The sequence below is a fragment of the Leucoraja erinacea genome, chromosome 30 (genome assembly GCF_028641065.1).
Source record: "Leucoraja erinacea ecotype New England chromosome 30, Leri_hhj_1, whole genome shotgun sequence".
In the NCBI taxonomy this organism is placed as follows: Eukaryota; Metazoa; Chordata; class Chondrichthyes; order Rajiformes; family Rajidae; genus Leucoraja; species Leucoraja erinaceus.
In genome coordinates, this window is record NC_073406.1 from 8,529,111 (window position 1) to 8,549,189 (window position 20,079).

At 49.3% G+C, this 20,079-nt stretch overlaps 1 protein-coding gene across 7 annotated transcripts in view; it reads right to left on the reverse strand.

Moving 5' to 3' along the window:
• plch2a (phospholipase C, eta 2a) overlaps nt 1–20,079 on the reverse strand; it is a 211,684-nt gene that overhangs the window by 146,394 nt on the left and 45,211 nt on the right. Inside the window, exon 1 of one of the 7 annotated variants that reach the window (XM_055659371.1) lies at nt 12,270–12,514. The exons of the other annotated variants lie outside the window; for them this stretch is intronic. Within the exon in view, the coding sequence (XP_055515346.1) occupies nt 12,270–12,300 (31 nt within the window). The 5' untranslated portion in view covers nt 12,301–12,514. Of the gene's footprint in view, nt 1–12,269; nt 12,515–20,079 lie in introns of those variants that run through there. 7 annotated transcript variants of the gene reach the window in all.

Genomic DNA, 20,079 nt, shown 5'->3' on the forward strand with positions numbered 1-20,079 from the left:
ACACACACACACACACAGTGCAGGAACAGATAAATCTGGCACACATTCTGGCTAATATGGAGAGATAAATGCAGAGAAAGAATGAGACATGCTCACAGAGGCTCAGCAGCTAATTGCCTGGTTTCACAGCTTCTTGTCTATTTTTGTTTTCGAACAGGTTTGTCGGAGGCTCATTTTCTCAGAATATTGCCTCCCAATAGTTTTTTTTTTTTTTTTCAATTTTGGTGCAGTGAAGCAGAAGGGACCGAGGAAAAAAATATCTCTGGAACAATCAGGGGGAACGGCAGCAGATCACAGCAAATTAACCAATGCAAAGTTCCACAGCTCCGACCGACAATAATTGCAGCTGGAATGAACACCACCTGAGATTTGTAAATTTTGCCCCAGTTTAATCAACGAGCAACTTGTGCAGTAAGAAATCATTTTGCCAAAGACCAGGTCCTGTGAACTACAAGCTCGGAGATAAATACCTAATTGGTTACTTACCTTGCGCAGTTTAAAGCACCCACACACAACATGAATGAATACATTTGTGAAACAAAATCCTCGTAAAAGATTTAATCATGGTGCAGTGATGGTATTCAGTTTGTCAAATGACATGAGTTAAGTCATTGACTCCATCACATTGAATCGTTTTATTAACACAGACGGTTTCTGTCCTGACTTTTTGCACTGTCCCATTAAAGGCAGCAATGCCTTCAATGCCTGGGTCCGATCCCTTGGAACTCCCAGCTCAAACCCCCCTCACTTTATCTTTCCCTGCCTCCTGTACAAAACAAGGAGGTTTGGAGAGATGGCCAGAGGGAGCAACACTGGAAATTGGAGGAACAGCACCTCATATTCCGCTTTGGGGAGTCTGCATCCTGGGGGCATGAACATTGAATTCTCCCAATTTTGTTAGCCCTTGCTGTCTCCTCCCCTTCCCCAGCCCTCGGGTTGTCTCCTCCCATCCTCCAGCCCCCGGGCTCCTCCTCCTCCTTTTTCCTTTCTTCTCCCCGCCACCCCCCATCAGTCTGAAGAAGGGTTTCGGCCCGAAACGTTGCCTATTTCCTTCGCTCCATAGATGCTGCTGCACCCGCTGAGTTTCTCCAGCATTTTTGTCTACCTTCGCCTTTGTCAAGCATTTGCTCATCTCTCGTAATACCCCTCAAGCTTGGCCACGTATCGTGTGTTATGTCTCGTGTACACTTCAATGAAGCACTTCTGGATCTTTCACAATTCCAAGGGTGCAGTGCGGATGTTGCATGTTGCTGCACAAACCCTGGCAGCAGCTCCCCACCTCTGCGCTCAGTTTACATTCATACAGGTATCACAACATTGTTACAGTATGGAAGACCATTAGATTTGTACCTGCTCTGGAAGGGAACCGAATGGGCGGCAACGTAAGCTGAAAGAGCTGCCCAACTCCACCAGAACAGCCCAGCTTCTCTAGTCTGTCCACGTCGAGCCATAGAATCATACCGCACAGAAACAGGCCCTTCGGCCCGAATTGTCCATGCTGACCAAGATGCCCCATCTAAGCCCCTTCGGCCCCATTTACCCATGGAAAGACACACAATTCTGGAGTAACTCAGTGGGTCAGGCAGCATCCCTGGAGAACATGTATGGGTGATGTTTCGGGCCAAGACTTCTTCAGACTCCCCATTTACCCATGTTTGGCGTACATCCTTCTGAACCTTTCCCATCCATTTACCAGTCCAAGTGTATTTTAAATGTCCTTATAGTAGCTGCCTCAACCACCCCCTCTGCCATAGGAACCATAGACCCACCCTCTGTGTGAAGCGGTTGCCCCTCGGGTTCCTATTAAAACTTTCCCCTCTCACCTTCATCCTATGCCCTCTGGTTATTGCTTCCTTTCCCTGGCACGAATCCTTCAGCCCCGGTAAATCTGCCCTGCCACCACCGCATGCCCCGTGCAGGGTCCCGGAGCAGATCCCACACCAATGCATGTCTGTTAGTCGCAGCATCAACTGCTTGGCCAGAAAGACTCCTCCGTCCACGATTAACAAGTAATAAATATGCCTGTTGTTCTTTCATGCACCGTATCACACAACCGTGAACAGGTAGGGAACAGAACAAATTGTTTATTTGTCATCCATTTCTTTGTTGTTCACTCCAAGAGCAGAATGCACTGTGACATTTCTGCGACTGCACTAATGCTGTGACGAAGCTCTGCGGACTCCACTGCCTGCGACCTGCTGAACTGCAAAACATTAGGAACCACAGCTCGCAGGTATGGAGGAACAACAAACCCAGGAGAGGACTGCGGGAGGGCCACAAACCGAATCACTGCTGCCTCAAAGGAGGCGCGGTGGTAGAAAATATCCATTGGAACTGCATGGTGCAAAGGGAATCTTTCTGCAGAAATACATCGCAGTGAAGTCAAACATAGGACCATAAGACGATAAGGCATGGGAGGGCAGTTAGGCCATTCAGCCCATCGAGTCTGCTCCACTGTTCGATCATGGCTGATTCCGTTTAGTTTAGAGATACAGTGCAGAAACAGGCCCTTCGGCCCACTGGGTCCGTACCGACTAGCGATCCCCGCGCATTAACACTATCCACACACTAGGGACAATTTACACTTATACCAAGCCAAGTCGACCTACAAACCTGTACGTCTTTGGAGTGCGGGAGGAAACCGAAGATTTTTGAGAAAACCCACGGGGTCATGGGGAGAACGTACAAACTATGTACAGACAGCACCCGTAATCGGGATCGAACCCGGGTCTCTGGGGCTGCAAATGCTGTAAGGCAGCAACTGTACCGCTGTGCCACCTATAATAGTGCGATCTATTAGAATAGATAGAGCGATCTATTTTACCATCACAACCCCTTTCTCCTGCCTTCTCCCCGTAGCCTTTGACACCTGTACTAATCCCAGGAAACCTATCGATCTCCGCTTTAACACCGATCTGCATTGTAGTGTGAGGGAACAGCCTTGATGCATTGCATTGATGGCAAAAGTCCCTCACAATGGCATTGCAGCGGGAACGGAACTGCCTTGGAGCTGCACTGCAGCACATGTAAAATTACCAGGCAACCTTGTGGCAGCAAAGATGCACCAACCCTCATGCTGGACCATCTGGGGGGAACATTTAGTGGAGCCGCATGCAGCAAAAGGGGGAAGCCCGGGTAAACACATCGCAGCCATGACGAATCTCAACTCAGAACCGCACTGCGACACAGGGGAGATTCCTCGCGAACTGTGCCACAATCCAGGGCTTAATCCTTCATAATTGCCCCATAACAAGAGAAAACATATGGTCATAATCATAAGATAGGAGCAGAATGAGGCCATTCTGCCCTTCGAGTCTGCTCCGCCATTCAATCATGGTTGGTCTATCTCTCCCCTGTGCATCCTGCCTTCTTTACATAACCCCTGACACCCATACTAATCAAGAATCTATCTATCTCTGTACATGTGGCTTTTCACTGTACCTCGGTACACATGACAATATACTAAAACTGTAAACTCTGCCTTAAACTATCCATTGATTTGGCCTCCACAACAGTCAGTGGCAATGGATTCCACAGATTCACCACCCTCTGACTAAAGAAATTCATTTTCATCTCCTTCCTAAAGGTACGTCCTTTTATTCTGAGGCTGTGACCTCTGGGCCTAGGCTTTCCCACTAGTGGAAACATCCTCGCAGCATTCACTCTATATAGTATTGAGGAGGAACAAGCTTTAGGCTGCAGTACAGTGCAGGGGAAGATCCCAAAGAGCAGCATTGCAACAAGATTGGGGAGGGCTTTGCCACTGAACTGGGCTGCACTGCCAACCCCATGAAACTGTATTGCAGCGAAGCGCTCGATTCTGTCCCTGTCCCACTTAGGAAACCTGAACGGAAACCTCTGGAGACTTTGCGTCCCACCCAAGGTTTCCATGCAGTTCCCGAAGGTTTTTGTCAGTCTCCCTACCTGCTTCCACTACCTGCAACCTCCGGCAACCACCTGCAACCTCAGGGAACCGCACGGAAACCTGGGGTGGGGTGCAAAGTCTCCAGAGGTTTCCATTCAGGTTTCCTAAGTGGGACAGGGGCTATTAGAAATGCAAGTGCAGGGAAGGCCAGATGAAAAGGCATGGATTAGGGGGGTGGTGATCGCCAGAGCTTTTTTATACTGAGGTGTGGTGTTGGCCTGAGTGAGAAAAGGACCATTGTGCATGCAGGACTGGGTGAATAAAACTGTTGCAACTCTTCAAACTGTATCACTGCACGGTGACCAATGGAACTGCATCATGTACTGAAAGGTGTGAATAGTGAAAGGCCAGGATAGAGCAAATGTGGAGAGGATGTATGCACTAGATGGGGTCTAGGATTAGAGGCCACAGCCCCAGAATAAAAGGACGTATGTTTAGAAAGGAGATAAGCAGGAATTTCTTCAGACCGAGGGTGATGAATCTGTGGAATTCATTGCCACAAAAGGCTGTGGAGGCTGTCAATGGATATTTGTATGGCGGAGATTGACAAATGCTTGATTAGTACGGGTGTCAGGGGTTGTGGGGAGAAGACAGGGGAATAGGGTTGAGATGGGAAGATAGATCAGCCATGATTGAATGGCGAGTAGACTCGATGGGCCGAATGGCCTAATTCTGCTGCTAGAACTTATGCATTGCCAAGAGGGTCAACGCTATTTGCAACAGCATGGCAGCAAGAGGGCAGGTCCGTCGGAAGGGCTTCAGAACAAGGGGGAGCTCACGGGCTGGGGGAGCAGGCACTGGAAGCGCAGCACAGCCAGCAAGTGTCACAGTGAATCAGAGGCAAACAGCATGGCAGGAAGACAAATGCACGGAACACAAAACACATGTCAGGCCGCGCTCAGAGGCTGAAGTCGATAAATCCCGAGCCATCAGCAAACAGGGCAAGTTAAGCAGCATGAAATATATCTGCATCGATTGTCTCCAGGCGATGAGAGTGATCACGAGAGTCTGTGGGAGTTTGGCCGTTTCCTCATTGCAATCATCCGCACCCGCCTGGGATTGTGCACATCCCTCCGACAAAGGGCCGCTGTGACGGCGAGGGGAGTGAACAGTCATTTGCACCCGAGGAAAGGCTCAGTCCTGCCGCTGGTGGGAGCAGCCACTGCTGCTCAGCTGCTGTTGCTGCTGCTGCTGCTGCTGCCAAACACCTCAGTGACTGGAGCAGCACACAGCAGTGCAGTCTGGAGCTGGCTGCGAACCAGAGGGTCGATGGCGAGGGGAGGGGAGGGGAGGGTGGGTGTGCTGGTTGGCGGGGGGGGGGTGGGAACAGGAGGGTGGGAGGAGGAGGGGGGTGGGGGGGTTAAGGAGGCATGAGAACCAGTCTCCAGAGAGAAGTGCCTCTCAGAGTTTCCAGCAACTGCAGGAGGGAATAAAAATCCCACGTGGCTGCTCAGCATCAGCAACATCCTTCCTCGACGAAATTTAATGAAAGGAATGTTACACCCGGTGCCTTAGAGGAAAGATCACGCGATCTGTTGTCCAGGAATCCTTCAGCCACCTTGGATGGGATCTTTCCGTGCAGCATTAACACTTTGGGTGCTGGAGTCATATCACAGAACTAGAATATCGTTATTTTGTAGAAAGGAACTGCAGATGCTGATTTACACAGAAGATAGGGACACAAAATGCTGGAGTAACTCAGCGGGCCAGGCATCATCTCTGGAGAAAAGGAATAGCTGACTCTTTGGGTCGAAACCCTTCTTCAGACAGAGTCTCCTGCAAGGTATAAGATAGAAAAGGGAATGGCCAGGTTGACAAGCATCCTCGACACTACTGTGTAGAAAGGAGCTGCAGATGCTGGTTTATACCGAGGATAAGCGCAAAGTGCTGGAGTAACTCGGCAAGTCAGGCAGCATCTGTGGAGAGAAAGAATAGGTGACGTTTCAGGTCGGGAGCCTTTTTCAGACTGATAAAGGGTGAGTGAGCTTTCGGGTCAGGTCCCTTCTTCAGACTGAAGATGGAAGGAAGTGATCAGCCAGTGATGGACTGGGCTGTGTACAGTACACCACTCTCTGCAGCTTCAGGCAGTCAGGAGCAGAGCAGTTGACACACCAGGATATGAGATGCATCCCGTCAAAATGCTTTCTATTGAGCATTTTTAAACATTTGAGAGAATCCTTGTAGACGCGCCAAATCTCATCAGACGTCTAAGAAAGTATATTTGCTGAAGCGCTGTCTTGATTACCCCATCAGTCTGGCAGATCCAGGTTAGGCTGCAGGTGCTGTGAATGCCCAGGAATGTGAAGCTGTCAACCATCTCTGCAGCAGCTCAGTTGAAGAGGACAGGCTTGTATTCACCTCCCCCCCTCCCCCCCACCCCCCTTGCTTCCTTCGCTCCACAAACATCTCTTTTCTCTTTCATCTTGCTGACTAGGTTGTTGTTCTGAAATTGTTCACATTCTTGGAGTAGAATGAGGCCATTCGGCCCATCGAGTCTACTCTGCCATTCAATCATGGCTGATCTCTGCCACCTAATCCCATTTTCCCGCCTTCTCCCCATAACCCTCGACACCCGTTCTAATCAAGATCTTGTCTATCTCTGCCTTAAAAACATCCACCGACTTGGCCTCCACAGCCCTCCGTGGCAATGAGTTCCACAGATTAACTACCCTCTGTCCCTCATGACGCCATTTTCCGAGTTCAATCCCATTCTCCCGTCTCATTTCTGTTGTTGAACAGGCCAACACCAGTGATGTCATCGGCAAACTTAAAGATGGAGTTGCCGCTGTATTTGGCCACATCATTATGGGTTGTACAGGGAGTAGAGCAGGGGGCTGAGCACCAGTGTTGGAGGTTACAGTGGGAGATATGTACAGAGAGAGAGGGATAGGGAAAGCAATAGAATGGGGCACAGAGACTGAAAGAGGGAAGGAGTTAGAGATGGATATGGTGAGAGAGATGTAGATAGAGTGACAGTGAGAGAGATGCAGAAAGTGGAAGATTGGGAGAGAATGAGGACTGCGACGAGACAAAGATAGATTGAGGCTTACAAAGAGGTGGAGAGAGTAAAGGGGCTGTCCCACTTGGGCGACCTGATTGGCGATTTTAGAAGAGTTTGAAAAATTAACATGTTGAAGACCTCCTTCGACCTCCCTTCCACTATGATGAAGACTATCTACGACTACCCTCGACTACCTTCGACTAACATGTCGACCTACTACGACTAAACCTAGGAGTAAAAAAAGTATCGATTTTTTCCAGGGCGACCTTTTATTACTTGCGTGCATTTTGTAACATATTGAAAAAACAGCGCGACCTAGCTGAGGCCTCGAGTACGTGGAGACCACTTCGAGGGCAAACTCGCCAAGACTCGCGGATTAGGTCGCCCAAGTGGGACAGGCCCTTAAGAGAGACAGAGAGATCGAGAGCGAAAGAGATAGAGACAACAAGAGAATGATAAGGTTGTTTCTCCCTCCTGCAACACTAGACATTTGCTATCATGGTGGTTGCTTTTTAAGGAGCATTTTAAACGAGGTAAGAGGGCGCGAGGCGGAGAGGTTTAAGATGGGAGTTTCGGATCCTGGTTATTGAAAGCAAAATAGTCAGTGGGGGAGAAGATTAAATTCAGGGATGTGTAAGAAGCCCCAATCGTCTGAGTTCAAAGATCTCAGGGAATTGCAAAAAGTGATGCCAGGCTGTGCAGAGGAAGCTGAGGAGAGAGCAGACGAGATGCCTCGGGGATAACGGCAGGTTAACTGGACAGACAGAGCCAGCAGATGGAACATAGTGTGAAAAAAATTGGAGGTCATTCCATTTGGTGGAAGTGCTAAATATTTTTAAATGGTGATAGCTTGCGAGGTGTTGAAGTCCCATGAGACCTAGACATTTATAAGCAAATCCAGGTCTCATTAAGAACAGCAAGCAGTTAGTCGCTAAATGATATGCGGCGTATATTGTAAGAGAATTTGAGTACTAATGTAGATATACCTTAATTGCTGCCACATAGGATCCTGGTGAAACTGCACCAGGAATAATTTAGACACAAGATTATGCTGATGTTGGAATAAGGTGCAAAAACAAAGGTGCTGTCAAGTCAAGTCAAGTCAAGTTTATTTGTCACATACACATACGAGATGTGCAGTGAAATGAAAGTGGCAATGCTCGCGGACTTTTGTGCAAAAGACAAACAACAAAACAACCAAACAAATTATAAACACAATCATAACACACATATTCTTTTACATAATAACTCATTCTGAGTTTAGTTTATTGTCAGGTGTACCAAGGTACAGAGAGAAGCTTTTGCGTGCTAACCAGTCAGCGGAGAGACAAGTATACGAGTTCACAAGTTATAGGAGTAGAATTAGGCCATTTGGCCCATCGAGTCTAGTCCGCCATTCAATCATGGCTGATCTCAGCCTCCTAATCCCATTTTCCTGCCTTCTCCCCATAACCCTTGACACCCGTTCTAATCAAGAATTGTCTATCTCTGCCTTAAATATATCCACTGACTTGGCCTCCACAGCCCCCTGTGGCAATGAATTCCACAAAATTAACTACTTTCTGACTAAAGATCAGACGGTATATCACAATACATGATTACAAAATTCAGCGCCATAGGTGGCCACTATGCAAAGAATTCTACTGTGCCTTGTCACATGTGACAATAAAGTATGCCATTCCATTCCGTTCCAATCCAGCCATCCACAGTGTACAGGTACATTGTGTCTGGCAGCATCTGTGGGGGGGAAAGGGATTGTTGATGTTTCAGGCCAAGGCACCAAGATGTTGACCATCCCAGCCTAAGCCACTGAGCTGCTAACTCTCCCTCAGATTTCGCCCAAGAATACTGCACAGAATCAGTCTGAAGAAGGGTCTTGACCCGAAACGGCACCCATTCCTTCTCTCCAGAGATGCTGCCTGTCCCGCTGAGTTTCTCCAGCATTTTGTGTCTTTCTTCGATTTAAACCAGCATCTGCAGTTCTTTCCTACACAATACTGTACTAATGTCTGTTTGTCCTAGTTAAGGAAGAATATACTTGCAATAGAGGTCATGCAACAAAGGTTCACCAAAGTAACCCCTGGGATGGAAGATTATCCATGAGAACAGATTAAGAATGTAGGGCCTACACCATCTAAAATTTCGAAGAATGAGAGATCATCTGGCTGAAACATACAATATTCTTCTGGCCAGAACCTGAAGAAGGGTCTCGACCCGAAACATCACCTATTCCCTTTCTCCAGAGATGCTGCCCGGCCCGCTGAGTTACTCCAGCATTTTGTGTCGAATATTCTCATGGACCTTGACAGGGCAAATGCAGGGATGTGTTTTCCCTGGTTCAGGTGTTCTTCTTCTTCTTGCGTGTGGCGTGCACAGCCTAAAGTTGTAAGACAAGTTGAAGGTGCACAAAAATGCTGGAGAAACTCAGCGGGTGCAGCAGCATCTATGGAGCGAAGGAAATAGGCAACGTTTCGGGACGAAACATTGCCTATTTCCTTCGCTCCATAGATGCTGCTGCACCCGCTGAGTTTCTCCAGCATTTTTGTCTACCTTCGATTTTCCAGCATCTGCAGTTCCTTCTTAAACACTTCGTAAGACAACTTGTTCTGTTTGACCTTCCGTTTTTGTGCACGCCAGGTTGACTGCATTTGTCGAAACAGGGTGGACCACGTGAAGGTTGCAATCTTCCCACCCACCCCGTTGGGGTGTTGAGACAAGGGATCTATCAAGACGGACATGCGAATACATTTTCTCACCTTGACAAGAATCTGTAGACGAGGGGTGTACAGGCTGGGTCACTGAACATATCTAAGGCAGCAATCAGCTGATTTGTCAACACTAGATTGTTTTAGGGGCGATTGAGGGATTAGTGGTGGAAAGTGGTTCTCAGGTAAAAGATCAGCCATCATCTGTTTGAATGGCCAGTTGCCGACTCTATTTCATATACGGCAAAGAGTTTGCAGAGGTAGGGAGAGCTGGGAGTTAAGACAGCGCTGGGTCTCATCACACCTCCTCCCCCAAATGGTTGGGATGGGCAGTGGAGACAAACTACTGTCCTCACCTCTGCTACAGATGAATACATCGGGTAGACGTGGCAACCCGTAGCAAATGACACTCCCTCTGTACGAGAGGGAAAGGAGCCCTTCCCCCTTATCACTGCTCCCCCCCCACCCCAGCCTGACACAGCAACCCACTGTGGGTAAGAGGCTATTTCAGTCCTCACTGTTGAAAGAAAGTGCAACAAATGCCCCAGGCAAACGGAAGCCAAGTCCAAGTTACGCAATCGTAGCTGGTGGGCAGAGATGCCTCTTCTCCAGAGCACAGGATTGAATACACAGCAAGGCCATCAGTCATTCACACACAGATAGACCCACTCATACACACACACACTCATTCACACAGACACACACACTCACTCACACAGACACAGACACTCATTCACACAGACATACACACCCACACACACACACACTCATTCACACAGACACACACACTCACTCACACAGACACAGACACTCATTCACACAGACATACACACCCACACACACACTCATTCACACAGACACATCCACTCATTCCCACAGTCACGCACACTCATTCACAGACACTCCCACTCATTAACACAGACAGACACTCATTAACACAGACAGACACACTCATTCACGCAGACACACACACACTCATTCACTCACACACACAGTCACAGACGTACTCATTCACAGTCACACATTTACACACACACAGACACACTCATTCGCAGAGACACACTTATTCACACAGCCACACTCATTCACGCACACAGCACACTCATTGACACGGGCTCATTAACATGCACAGACAGTCATTCACAAGCACAGATACTCTCATTCAGACTGCTACTCTGATTCACACAGATACAGACACACACACACATTCACATAGACACACGCATTAACATGCAGACACACTCATTCACGCACATTCACACACACACAGACACATATTTACACACAAACACCCTCATTCTCGCACATAGGCACACTCATACACGTGTGCACACATTCACGCTGACATATATTCACACACACAGACGCACTCGTTCACACACGCTCGCACAGACCCACACACATAGACAAAGGGATTCAGACACACACACACACACACACACACACGGAGACACACACACACACACGGAGACACACACACAGTGTCACGTTCAAACTCTCTCGCACGGAGACGCGCTGTAAGAGTGGACTTGGTTTGCAGGCTGAGGCTGCAAGAGTTGAGCGGGCAGTGAGCCCGTGGCTCCCAAGACTCAGGACCAAGTCTCCAGTCACCTGCAGCAACATCTGCAGGAATGACATGAATCGCGTCAAAACATTCTCCGGGAGGCGCGCTGCAGCCGAACCATAACAAAGACAGCGAGTGTTCGGGACTGCTGCAAAATCCCAGACAGCCCGTATACTCCCTTTTCTGCTGCAATTCTCCGCTCCCCCCCCCCCCGGCGCAGCACGCCCTGCCCGTCGGAACCCGACCTGCCTCAGCTCTCCTCACTTCCCACTCCCCCTTCACTCTCCCTTCTCACTCCCTCTCCTCATTCTCCCTCTACACTCCCCTTCCTCACTCTCACCCCACTCTCCCCCCTCACTATCCCTACTCACTCCCCTTCCCCACTCTCCCCTCACTCTTCCTCCCCACTCCTCACTCTCTTTCACTCTCCATCCTCATTCTCCCTCCCCCCCTCTCACTCTTCACTCCCCTTCCTCACTCTCCCCGCCTCCCTCTCCCCTCTGCACCCGGTATTCCTGATTTTCCCTCCTCACTCTCCTTCCTCGTTCTGTACCGCTCCTCGGTCTCCCCCTCCTCACTCTGTCCTCTCTCTACTCTCCCCCTTCACTCTCTCTCTCCCTCCCTCCCTCCCCAATCTGCGCTCCTCACTTCCACCCCCGGCTCGGGTGGACCTGAAACTTCACTCGGCAGTAGCTGTTCCCTGAAGCCCTTCCAATGTGAACCAGTGCAGCCTCGCCTGGTACACGACCACCTCCCGCGGCTACAGCCCACCCAGTTGGGTGCTGTGATGTGTCCCCTCCAACAACCCCCACCACCCCCCCCCCCCCCCCCCTCCTCCTCCAATTCACCCCCATCCCCACTGCAAAGGGGAGCGGGTCCGGTCCAACCCCAACCTGCAGCCACCCCACAAAGCTGCTGCCGACCCCCCCCCCCAAAACCCCAGCCATGAGTGTCAGAGCAAAACAGAAACATCTTCACATTGCGCTTCATGCAGCAGAACGCACGCTGGGTGGCTGGCTGGCTATTTAAAACAGTGATCACACAAGACAACACGCCGCGGCCGCTTCAACATACTGTGGTCCCTCGCTGCTGGCGCCTTGTCCATAGCCGAGGTCCGCCTGCACGGAGATTGGTGGTAGCGAGCAGCTCATAGAGAGATGGTTCGGATTGAGAGAGATTTGATGTGTGTATTAAGCTCCCTCCTGTCTCTGACTCTCTCTCCCTCTCTCTCTCTCCCTCTTTCAGGCTCCGACACCTTCTGAGCCTGTGCGAGATGGTTTAAAATCCATTCATTTATTAAGTTGCCCAAGGATGGTTCATCAAACTGTCCTATCGCCGGCTCGTAACACTGGCAGGTAACTCTACAACAAGAGAGGGGGAGGGCTGATACTCACTCGCTGACAGGAGGGCTTGGAGGTGGCTGGGCAGCAAATGGTTGGAGTGGTCCAGGTTTGAGACTGCAGATCTTCCCCATGGTATACCCTTCCTCTTTGCAGTCCACACCTTCTTTCAGCAAGACTGTGCCACCCAATGCCCGGGCAGCATCTCGCCTCTCTGCTCACCCCGTCCTCTTGTCTACCAGGTCTCTTCACTCTTATCCTCCTCCCCCACCTTGCCACCTCCCTCCCCGAAAGCTGGTCGTTCAAATAACCAATGATACCCCCTCCTCCCCCCCCCCCCCCCCCCCCCCCCCCCCCCCCCCCCCCCACACTCCTCAATCATCAGCCTTTTACTGGTGTGTAGGAAGGAATTGCAGATGCTGCTTTAAGCCAAAGATAGACACAAAGTGCTGGAGTAACTCAGCGGGTCAGGCAGCATCTCTGGAGAAAATGAATAGGTGACGTTTCGGGTCGAGACCCTTCTTCAGTCTGGAATGTTCCCCAATCTTGGTGACCTCCTCCGTCCCCATAACCCCATGGGCAGCCTGTCCCCAAGTCTGGCCTCCTGTGTTCCTTCATTAACTAGTCCCAGGCTCCAGAACTTCTATTAGCCTCTTCACCTCTAACAAGACCCCCAGTCACCCGCCCCCCCAGTATTTATTCCTCCATACCAAGCCCTGATTGCAACCATGTGATCGGTTTCCATAATTTTCAAGACTTGGTGAGATGGTGCGTGCTTTGATCGTAGGCCTAAGTGATCTCCCGTTTGCTAAACACTTTAACTCCCCCTCGCATTCCCACACTGACCTTTCTGTCCTGGGCCTCCTCCACTGTCAGTGTGAGGCCGAATGCAAATTGGAGGTGCAGCACCTCTTATTTTGCTTGGGCAGCTTACAACCCAGTGGTATGAATATTGATTTCTCTAACTTCAAGTAACTTTTGCATTCCCTCACTCTCTCTCTCTCTCTCTCTGTCCCTCCGCCACCGACTAGTTTCACTGTCCTCCTGATGATTTTTTTCTGAATGTTTGCTTCCTTGTCACCTTCCCCTCAGCTAAACAATGAACCATTCAACATTTCATTACCAGCATTTGCTTTGATCTGTCGTTTTCACACCTTACCCTTCCATATCTCTAGACTCTGCCTCTCCCCTGATTCTCAGTCTGAAGCAGGGTCTCCAGAGAAGCTGCCTGACCCGCTGAGCCACTCCAGCATTTTGTGTCTATCTTCCGTGCATTGGACCAGTTGGGCTGCCCTTCAATTTCCTTAACCGAATACACTGCCTGCATTTGCCCTCCGGACAATTGACTAATTTGTCACAGAATTAATGTTGACAAGGATACAGATAATTCTCATAAAGGCAAGAAATAACATTTGAAATTTTTATGATATGTGACCCAGGATACAGACCCAAGCAGCTCACAAAGTGAAGAGTCTCCTCCTCTCAAGCCATGGGCACAGGAGAAGTCCATTCATGCACTTGAGCATGTCTGCCCTTGATGTGGAGCGTGGGTGACCAGTGTAGTTTAGTTTCAGTTTTACAGATATGGCATGGAAACAGAACTGTTGGCCACCAAGCCCACACCTTCGATCATCCATAACCGCTCCAGATAGGCAGGTAGACTGGTTGATAGGCAATAGTTTCTGTGCTGGAAAGGAACAAGTGAAGTTTCGAGTCAGAGCTCTTCTTCGGACTCGAAGACCTGAAAGGCCACCTACTCCTTTTCTCCAGAGATGCTGCCTGACCCACTAAGATGCTCCAGCATTTTGTGCCTCTCTTTGGTGTAAACTAGCATCAGCAGTTCCTACCGACTTACTGCCTTCTGTGCTGTACTGCTGATCTACTGCCTGAACCCCATAACCCTTTTAGTGTCGCTGCAGTTTCAATATTTAGACTTGCGATACAGCGTGGAAACAGTCCCTTCGGCCCACTGAGTCCGTGCCGACCAGCGATCGTCCCACACACGAGGACTATCCTACACACGAGGAACAATTTACAAATTTTAGCAAAGCCACTTAACCTACAAACCTATACTCTTTGGAATGTGGACGGAAACCGAAGCACCAGGAAGAAACCGAGGTGGTCACAGGGAGAACATGCAAACTTCATACAGACAGCACCCATAGTCAGGATCGAGCCCGGGTCCCTAGTGCTGTAAGGCAGCAACTCTCTCGCTGTGCCACAGTGCCACCCTGGTGGGGGTGAGGGCTGCAAAGGGGCACGAGGTCCAGATTCCTACTCCCCATTGACCAGATCGGCCTGGAGTGCACCCTTGTTTCGGAGTCACCCTCCGCACCAGAAGAGAAACATTCGCTTTATCTACACTGTCAAATGACTACTGTTCACTTGCTCTTAAAGGTGAGTAGCCACCAACAACCCCTGGTAGTACCCTATCCCACCACAGCTCTGGGAGGATACAGGGAAGATTAACAAGTCACATATTTGAATTCTGAGACATTGCTGTACTCACAGACACAGAACCTCCCAGTGTTTGCATTAACATGTCATCTTTTGCATCAAAAAAGCGAGTCCTCTTTTTTACGAAGGGTTTTAATTTCATCCAATTTTGCAGCTTGTGCCCCCTCTGCTGGGCCCAGTGGAGACCACTGTGTGGGACTGGGCAAGATTTCCCACAGGGATATTGGACAATCAGTCATATTGATGACAATCCTAAGGGCTACCTTTCACTGAAACCAATTTATTTTAGTTTTCATTTTTTCTCAACTACAACAGAGGGACTTGAACTCGGGGCTGCCCACATCACATTCCCAGTAACTGAGCCACTGGTTTGAAGATCAGCATGATAAGGCTGTCACTGTCTCTCCAGAGATGCTGCATGACCCGCTGAGTTGTTCCACCACTGTGCGTCACTCTCAGTAACCGTGTATCATCAGACACGGTGACACAACTGATGACTCCAACCTTGATTTAACTTTGCAAACTTTATTTAATTTTTCCCCGACCTGACAGTCCTTGAGAAATTTATTCCAGTCAACTCTGCTGTGGTTCGCTTGCTTCAGGAAAGGAACCTCTAAAGGGCCTGCCCCACTTGGGGATCATTTGCGCGCGAAGATTTTGTGAATCCCAAAATCCTGGGGTGCAGCGCATGACCATGCGTCACTGCCTACGTCACCACGCACCATGCGCGCGTAATGGACGCCGTGCGTGTCATGACGCGTGAGTCGTGATGCATAAATGATGTCGCGTAAATAACGTGCAAATGACGCCAAAGTAGGACAGGCCCTTAAGTTTCACTGTTTGGTTCTACTCGTTATCACCTTCACCAGAGCCAACAATGGACCATTGTGGGCTCTACCTTTCCTTGCATATCTTTGCCGGCTTTGATTTGTTCTTTGTACATTTTCAACTCTCCAGTTTCCCTTTCCCCTCACTCTCAGTCTGCAGAAGGGTCTCCACCTGAAATGTCACCTATTCCTTTCCTCCAGAGAAGCTGCCTGACCCGCTGTGTTACTCCAGCATTTTGTGTCTATCTTCTCTGCAGCCACAGTATGGTCCGTATCTGTGCTTCTGAATGAAAGGATGTAGGATCACTCTGTGATCTCAGGGCCGGGATGCAAGTGCCCTGGGCCTGTGCTCACAGTGCAGCAGTGGATGGGTGGGGCACTGCTGGGCCTCTACTCACTGGAGTTTAGAAGGATGAAGGGTGACCTCGTTGAAACTTACCGAATAGTGAAAGGTCTGGATAGAGTGGATGTAGAGAGGACTAGTGGGAGAATCTAGGGCCAGGGGTCATAGCCTCAGAATAAAAGGATTTTCCTTTCGGAAGGAGATGACGAGGAATTTCTCGGGCGAGAGGGTGGTGAATCTGTGGAATTTATTGCCACAGAGGGCTGTAGAGGCCATCAGTGGATATTTTAAGGCAGAGATAGATAGATTCTTGATTAGTACGCCAGTCAGGGGCTATGGGGAGAAGGTAGGAGAATGGGGTTGGGAGGGAGAGATAGATCAGCCATGATTGAATGGCAGAATAGACGATGGGCCAAATGGCCTAATTCTGCTCCTATCACTATGAACTTATGGAGGTGTTCACACTCAGAACAATCACTAATCTGATGCCTGCAAATGCAGCCCTGAAACTTTCGGATTGTCAAAAACATGATCGGATCTCTGATGTCCCGGGAGGAATCCTCGCCCAGACCCACACAGGGGTCTTCACTGCACCCACCACAAACTGCGGGGGCCGCAAAATTGAATTAAATCCAAAACCTTCATAAAACGAGGGCACAATCCACTTCGCAGTTCAACAAGGGACAGAAAACTAATGAGAGCCCAGGGACAAACACACGCTGTCGAGGCTTTGCTTGACGATGGCTTTGAATACGTTCTGGCTTTAATGAGTGGTGAAAGAAGAACTTGCATTTATGTAGCTCCTTCCAGGAGCTCACAAACACTAACCAGCGAGATGTCGGAGATAGCTGTTGTTCTGTACAGTCTATCACTGAGGTACAGTCACACTGACACTGATGCTCACTGAGGTACAGTCAGACTGAAACTGACATTCAGTGAGATACCGTTGCACTGACACTCACTGGGGTACAGTCACATTGACACTAACAATCACTAAGGTACAGTCAGACTAACACTCACTGGGGTACAGTCCCAGTGACACTGACACTCACTGAGGTACAGTCTAACCCAATTGCATATCTCATAGTCTCTGCGCATGAAACTGAGCTGGCGCCTGGTGCAGCTGAAGACAGTGAATGGGAATGAGGAACAGTGAAGGTCAGTGCTGCCTGTTCTCATGTCATTAATCTGTTCAGTGCCACCCCCCGAATAAACGCGGGTCATGGCCGACGATGTAAACAATAAACTTGGCAGTAAACAGGTTAAGGTCAGTGCCACCACTTCTGTCCCTGCGAACACATTCTGTCCTGAAAGGTTGTATGAGAGCATGCAAGGACACCTTAACATAAGGAAAGTAGTTGTCACACACTCATCCCCCCCTCCTCTACCCACCACCAACCTGCTGTGGTGGAGCTCATTGAGAATTTCAAAGGAGAGGTCGATTGGGTTTTTGATCGACAAGGATATCATTCATTAGACAGCCTAGGTGGTTCGATACAGGTGTAGCTCACCTGCAATCTAATGAATGGAAGAGCTGGCTCGGGGACTGAATAGCCTCTTCCTGTCCCATTGATACTGTTCATTTCTACTCCACGAACATTCACACAGCAGTGTGCGGGGACCATTTTCTGAAAGCCCTTCCCTTTCGCTAGGAATCTGTCGGATATCCCCACTCCATCACTTGCTTCCAGCATATGCAAAGGAGGCTTACAGTTCTCCCAGCCTTCTTCAGGGAAGAAGACCAGACAATACAGCGTCTTTTAGTTGCATCGTCCCAGAGTTAACCGCCATGGGTCAGGGCCCGTGGTGTTGGTATTTTTGGCCCAGGGTAACAGGATGGGTACAGCTGACAATCGATTAGCTCACACATGCAATCAATCAATAATCAGTCCGCGTGCAGGCTGCACAGTCACTGCTGTTCAATTGTCCCGACTCGCTGCTGAAGCACAGGTATAGAGTCATACAGTGTGGAAACAGGCCCTTCAGCCCAACCTGCCCACACGGGCCAATGTGTCCCAGCTACACTAGTCCCACCTGCCTGCGCTCGGTCCATATCCCTCCAAACGTGTCCTATCCATGAACCTGCCTAACTGTTTCTTAACCATTGGGATGGTCCCAGCCTCATCTACCTCCTCTGGTAGTGTGTTCCATACACCCACCACCCTTTGTGTGAAAAAGTTACCCCTCAGATTCCTATTAAATATTTTCCCCTTCACCTTGAACCTTTGTCCTCTGGTCCTTGATTCCCCTACTCTGGGCAAGAGATTCTGTGCATCTACCTGATCTATTCCTCTCATGAATGTCTTCATCATGTTCATAGGTTCTAGGAGCAGAATTAGGCCATTCAGCCCATCAAGTCTACTCAATCATGGCTGATCTATCTTTCCCTCTCAACCCCATTCTCCTGCCTTCTCCCCATAACCCCTGACACCCGCACTAATCAAGAATTTGTCAATGCCCGGCTTAAAAATATCCATTGACTTGGCCTCCACTGCCGTCTGTGGCAATGAATTCCACAGATTCTGAAGAAAGAAATTCCTCCTCATCTCCTTTGTTAAGCTACGTCCTTTTATTCTGAGGCTGTGACCTCCGGTCCTAGACGCTCCCACTAGCGGGAGCATCCTCCCCACATCCACTCAATCCAGGTCTTTCGCCATACGTTATGTTTCAATAAGTTCCCCACTCATCCTTCTAAACTCGAGCGAGTACAGGCCCAGTGCCGTCAAATGCTCATCGTATATTAACCCAATCATTCCTGGGATTATTGTCGTAAAGCTCCTCTGGGCGCTCTCCATCCTCAATGGGCTTTCCCCCACCTACATAAAAAGTCTTCTACCCACCACTCCACCTCCAGGCCCCTCAGATCGGCCGACTTGGGGTTGCTGAATATCCCACGGTCTAGGCATAAGCTCAGGGGCGACCGCGCCTTTGCGGTTGCAGCCCCTAAACTGTGGAACAGCATCCCCTTTCCCATCAGAACTGCCCCCTCCATCGACTCTTTTAAGTCAAGACTAAAGACTTATCTATACTCCCAAGCCTTTCCTGACGTCCTCTGAGTGAGGGCTACATGTATATATGTATGTAGTTTGTTTTGTTGTGCTATTTGTATAACAAATGTAAAGCACTTTGGCCAACGAGAGTTGTTTTTTAAATGTGCTATATAAATAAATGTGACTTGACTTGACTTGACTTCTCTGGGACACAGTGGGGAGCAAGGATCAGCAGACGGACTTGGTGCCGACAGCCCGCCTGTCACTGACTGGAGGGTGGGCAGCAGGACCCTGCAGCCTAAGGAGCCCTCTCGCATCAGCAAGACCTGGACCCAGAATCTAATTAAAGTGCCTGTCGAAAGCTGCCGTCCCCTGTAAAGAAAAACACTGTCACCTTCACTCACAAAGCGTGCTCATCATTGACAGGGGCAGAGCCGGCCGGCACCATCATTAAGTGGCAGCAACACACCAATGTCCAATTACATTCCACACTCAGTGCTGTTTGTGCCCAGTCACCTCTTGGTTAATAGTAATAATTAAAAAACTCATCTTTATCTGTAGAATTAAAAGATGGTGCGGAGCAGAGGAGGCTGATCGTGCCTCTGTAAGAACTGGTTTATCCCCTGATCCTTTCCTCAGCAGTACAGGTTCTTTTCCAAGTGTATTCCCCCATTGAAAGTGTCCATTGAATCTAGTCTCAGCACCCAACCAGACAGTGCATTCCACATCACAGTATCTCTGCCTGCAAATTACATTCTCATCCTTGATTAAGATGTTTTTCACCTTCTCTTCCAAAATCTCTTGCTGTTTCCTGGATTCCAGCTCAATAATGTGAGGCAGACAGTGCCCTGGCAGCCCCGAGTAACAGCCTGACAGTTGTTCTGTTTAGGCTCAGGCAAACCCACACTGGTACTGAGAGCACAGGAG